A 5,000-nucleotide genomic window follows, 5' to 3' on the forward strand; every position below is an offset into this window, starting at 1 on the left:
GATGAGGGGCCCCGCGGGATGACCGTGCATAGCTGTGTATTCCTTCTGCCTTACACACAAAAGAACACAATTAGAAAAACCTTCATTATTTCCTCCGTGGTGTGTACAGTATAACTCTGTCTAGATGTAAAAGCAAACCAAACGTGCTGAAGTGTCAGGCATTGTGGATCCCGCGGGGCCGACCACTAAGTCCCCATCGCCTGTCATAACCTTTAAGGAGTATAGTAGTAATCATTGCAGTGATAATACTGTTAGAGAGTCGAATAATTCAAGCTATCAATAAGGAGGGGGTGACTAGCGCTGGATTCCCGCTGTTTGTGTGTGATTGTGTATATCTTTCGGGTACCGTGTGGGACTGGCGGTTCCATCCCCTCTGATTGGGACTTCTTCTTGCCAAACAGCCTCCTCCTCATTGATGCTGCCGTCATCCCATCCTGGTCTAAACATCCTCCCTCTCCTGCTTCTGCTGCTGCCTCTGCTCCTTCTCCTACCGCTGCTGACTTACCTAGCGTTTTGGGAATTACTGGTGAGTTTGAACACAAATAGGAAGGGTATCCGGAAATGATAAATTAGCTTACTGTTTTTGTTTTGTTCATATTCTGCTTCCTTCATTGGGTCACACGAGGTGACTTCTTTTTTCTCAGAGAGGAAGTGTGTGTGTGGGATAGGATTAGCATGGTGTGTGTGTGTGTGTGTGTGTGTGTGTGTGTGTGTGTGTGTGTGTGTGTGTGTGTGTCTGTGTATGTTTGTGTGTGTGTGTGTGTGTGTGTGTGTGTGTGTGTGTGTGTGTGTGTGTGTGTGTGTGTGTGTGTGTGTGTGTGTGTGTGTGTGTGTGTGTGTGTGTAGTTTTATGTGCACGCGCTCTTAAATACATGTTGAACTCTGCAGTTGAAAAGGGGGATGTAGTGCCGAACAAGTCTAAGAAATTTTCATAAAGGAAAGCTGAAAACATCAGTTACATTAATACTTACCTACCTGCTTACCTATCTATCTATCTACCTACCAATCAATCATTCTATCTATCTATCTACAAAACCCTTTCTTCCAGCCTCATCCATACTTAGAACTTACTTAAAGACTAAAATGATACGTCGAAACATATGAAATGAGATGATGATTCAAACACTCTGGTAGCGACACAGATGGTGCACCCTGGCGGGGACACACAGAGACACGCAGCTAGGGCGCACCAAACACAAGGACCTTGGCGCTAAGAGAAGACTCCGCGACCTGGAATGAGTGACAAATCTTCCTCACTGTAGCTGGCGGCGCCTCGGCTTTGTCTCTGCCGCTACACCATTAAAGGGAAAAAAACGTTTTTCATCTTTTGTTTGCGTAATGAGGGAAATAAAAAGAGTAATATCACTTAGTGAAACCAGCTAATGGTGAAGCAATTCGCTGGTAACCTTGACTAGTGTAATATTGTGTATTTTATCATATATTTCTTATTTATGTTGCATAGATAGAACTGAAAAGCAATAATCTAGTGTTCTTTCAGAGTGCGGCTTCTTTTGGTGCTTTCTGTAGCTAATTAACACTTATCTCACTTATCTACGTGCATTCTAATGGTGCTATATACATTTTGCCGGAGGAAAAGACCGGCAAAAGAAGCCGCTTAAGATGGATCGTGTATTCTTAAGTATGAGGAACGAGCTGGCGAGCGTGCCTAAGGAGCAAAGTTACGCTAAAAGTTTGGCTGGAAGGGTCATTCCGTCCTTCATCCTGACCCACCCACGAACCACGAACTCACAAATTACGCGCATATCTTCCCTTTTTTCTTTTTCTCCTTTCTTTATGCCTCAGCAATTCCCATAACCCACGCCTCGACTTCAAGGATACTGGAGGACCCTCAGAGACTCGCGCTCGGTGTTTTGAGGAGAGGGCAAGCACCACAGACTTGGTAACCAACAACAGACAGTCTACGTAGCAGTTCATGGACAACACTGATGGAGGTTTTCTGTTATTATGTACATAGTGAACTCTTTACAGCGACTCTAAATCCAGTGATATACTCTTACTATGAAGGGGAAGAAGGACTTGGCTACAGTGTTCGGATGCTAGAATACGTATACAGTAAACTAGGAAGTGTTTTTTACGTAAGATACTCGTGTGTGTGTGTGTGTGTGTGTGTGTGTGTGTGTGTGTGTGTGTGTGTGTCAGAACATGTTTTTATTTTCCTTCTTTCAGGCGGCAGCACTAAGCTCTAAAGGGTTAGGTTCAGACAGATGGCCTGTATAGAATTTCATTTGTAACTACGGTCATTGAAGCCAATGTTGTTGCATTTACTAATATTACCATGTAGTAGATAGATATTTACACTACCACTGCGGCATTGCATGGGATGAGCGTGTACTGATGAGCTGATGAGGGGATGAAAGAGCTGCTTGTAAGGGGAGCACTAGAATACTGTAAAAAGAATAGAGGGTTTCAGTCATGTTATTAATGGGTTAGATGTAGACAAAACTAAATAAAAAGCTGGCTGATTGAGTGATGGGGGCGATGGCTCAGTGAGAGAGGAGGGAAAGCGTGTCATTATTAGTGTGTTAGTACCTGAGCAGGAGGCCACGGGGGCGGGGTTCACGGTGAGGGTGGAGCCGGTGTTAGTGGGTCGCGGAAGTCGTCTGTGGAGGGACGTGGCGCTCCCTGATCCAGAGGAGGCCGCTGAACCTCCCACATCACGCGCTAGATCACGCCCAAGGTCCCGCCCCAAGTCCCGCTCCATGGACCCGTGTGCGCTGCGCCGCCCTCCCAGGTCCCCCGCTTGTTTGAGTACCTGGTATATCAGGTCCACCTCCTCTGTCTTCTCTGTTTTGTCTATAATAGCAACAAAACAGGATGAGTGTCAGAAGGTGGCCCTGGTGGTGGCTGCACAGAAGCTAAGCCCCGTGATAGGTGTAGGTGCTGATTTTTGTCTGTGTTTGTTGAGTAGATAGGAATGTTTGTGGGGATGAAGGAATGAAGTTGTGCGTATGGGTTCATGTGTTTGTGTGTTCTAGTTGTGTTCAAGGGGATGATGTATGTCGAGTTTTGGGAGGTAAAGGAATGAAATTGTGCATGGATTTGTATGTATGTGAATGTGTTTTACTTGTGTTCAAATGGGAATGTATGTAGATTTTTGGAGATAAAGAAATGAAGTAGTACGCTTGTGTTTATATGTATGAGTGAGTCTTAGTTCAAGTGGGATAGAGAAACGAGCCTATATATGTTCATATGTATGTGGATGTGTTTTAGTTGTGCTAAAGGGAAAATGTATGTAGGAGTTTAGACATCAACGAATGAAACAGTGTGCATGTGTTCATAAGTGAGTGTTTCCAAGGGCTGTGAGAACCCAAGTGTTGTAGGACCCAGGAAGCTTGACTGAGCTGAAGAACACACAGTTACAATACAGTAAGGGTCGTGTGGATGAGGATGCTATATACTAAAGTCACTGGATTATAGTGGAATATTATGGGTAAGGAATTTATGGATGTTAATCATTTGATATTATTGTGTGGTACTAGAAGAAGTCTATAAGGTGATGCTTTGATCAAAAATAACACCTGAAACAGATACCTGTGTTTCCAAGAAGGTGAAACGCCTACTTGATAATGTCACATGTCTAAGGTCTAGTAATACAGGACATTCTCAATGAAGGGTAAGCATTCACCATTAAATTGTTCTAGAGGCGGTTGAAGGTGAAGGGCAAAGGGTGAAGGGGATGAGCAAAAGGGAGGAGAGATGGGGATTCCTTAAGACAGGCTGGCGTTCAGTGTGTCATCATCAGCGTGACATGGGCGGGAGATATCCAGGTAAAAATGACAGCACAGGTATCGGAGCTTCAATCAACACTGGCATTACATCGCTCACTGTTCAGCTTAGCAAAGTTATTCCGGATCACGCGAGTGGCTGGCTGTGACACCGCTCAGGAGGAATCGTAAAATCAAGGAGAGAAAAATTGTCCTGAAAGAAAAACAGGTTGCAGGGAAAAAGAAAAAAAAAAAACTTCCAAGATTCCTCAGAAACGGAGGAAGGAGAGGTGCCGCGAGCAAATCAGTAATTTTCAAACCTTCAGGACACACACAGAAAGTGAGGTGCGAGCACTGGCCGAGATGCAGTGTGGCTGACTGAAGGTTCATCTTGGGTTTCTGGAGCAACGCCTCGCCTGCTGAGAGGGATAGGAGGCATGCAGGGAAGACAATGGCGAGGGAGACTTTCAAACTTGCTCCCAAGGTCATTAATTACGAGTCTAGCTTAGCTTTTCTTCGCCCACCAATTACTTCTAAGAATAACACCACTTGGGTTATCTATGTCTTTCACAATCTGCCTCGGGAACTTCCTTTTATACTCCGTCACAAGTTATTATTTTTTCCAACAATCTACAGAACTAGACTAGCTTGGTGAGTACCAGAAGTGAGTAAGTAGGTGTTAGTGTGAGCCGATCTAGAGGTAAGATTCGAGAGGCACGTCGCGCTTCGGCCTGAGCAGCGATGCCCAACCAACCTTCGGGGGTTCTTCTTAACGTTACATGCTGTACTTGTTACTTGTTGCTTTCAGGCACTGCAATCTGATACCCTTGTGAGTAGACTAGTAGAACCACTGACATTCACTCGTTAGTACTGACTGATGATGGGAACCACACCACTGTCTTGTTCAGTCTTACATTCAACACAAGGCTCATGAAAATCTCCTTATTTCCTAAGAGGAGGTTGGGCGTCCCTGGTCCGGAAGCTACTACACGTCCTCCCCACATTTACTAACAACCACCAAGAACTAAGATCATACGCATCTACAGACCTCGACGGAGTACTACATTTACCAGGAATGCTACTGATTTTTTGTGAGCTAAACTAGACTCAGGTGCGCGAAACAATTTTACGAGTTAAGGAGCTTCCCGACAAGTCCGGGAGGTTCCTGTCTGACAAGGGACACCACCTCCACGTGTCTAAGATACCTATTTGGATCTCGGTAGTGGCACTGGAGGAGGGCGGCTCAGCGCCTCGCCTTGCCGGCTGGCTGGCGAT

The 5,000-nt window shown here is 45.2% G+C and overlaps 1 protein-coding gene across 1 annotated transcript in view; it reads right to left on the reverse strand.

Moving 5' to 3' along the window:
- LOC135106856 (uncharacterized) overlaps positions 1 to 5,000 on the reverse strand; it is a 148,121-nt gene that overhangs the window by 25,051 nt on the left and 118,070 nt on the right. Inside the window, 2 exon segments of the mRNA XM_064016223.1 lie at positions 2,551 to 2,814; positions 4,931 to 5,000. The exon segment at positions 4,931 to 5,000 is cut by the window's right edge and continues 29 nt beyond it. Of these exon segments, the coding sequence (XP_063872293.1) occupies positions 2,551 to 2,814; positions 4,931 to 5,000 (334 nt within the window).

The sequence above is a fragment of the Scylla paramamosain genome, chromosome 14, assembly GCF_035594125.1.
Source record: "Scylla paramamosain isolate STU-SP2022 chromosome 14, ASM3559412v1, whole genome shotgun sequence".
Lineage (NCBI taxonomy): Eukaryota > Metazoa > Arthropoda > Malacostraca > Decapoda > Portunidae > Scylla > Scylla paramamosain.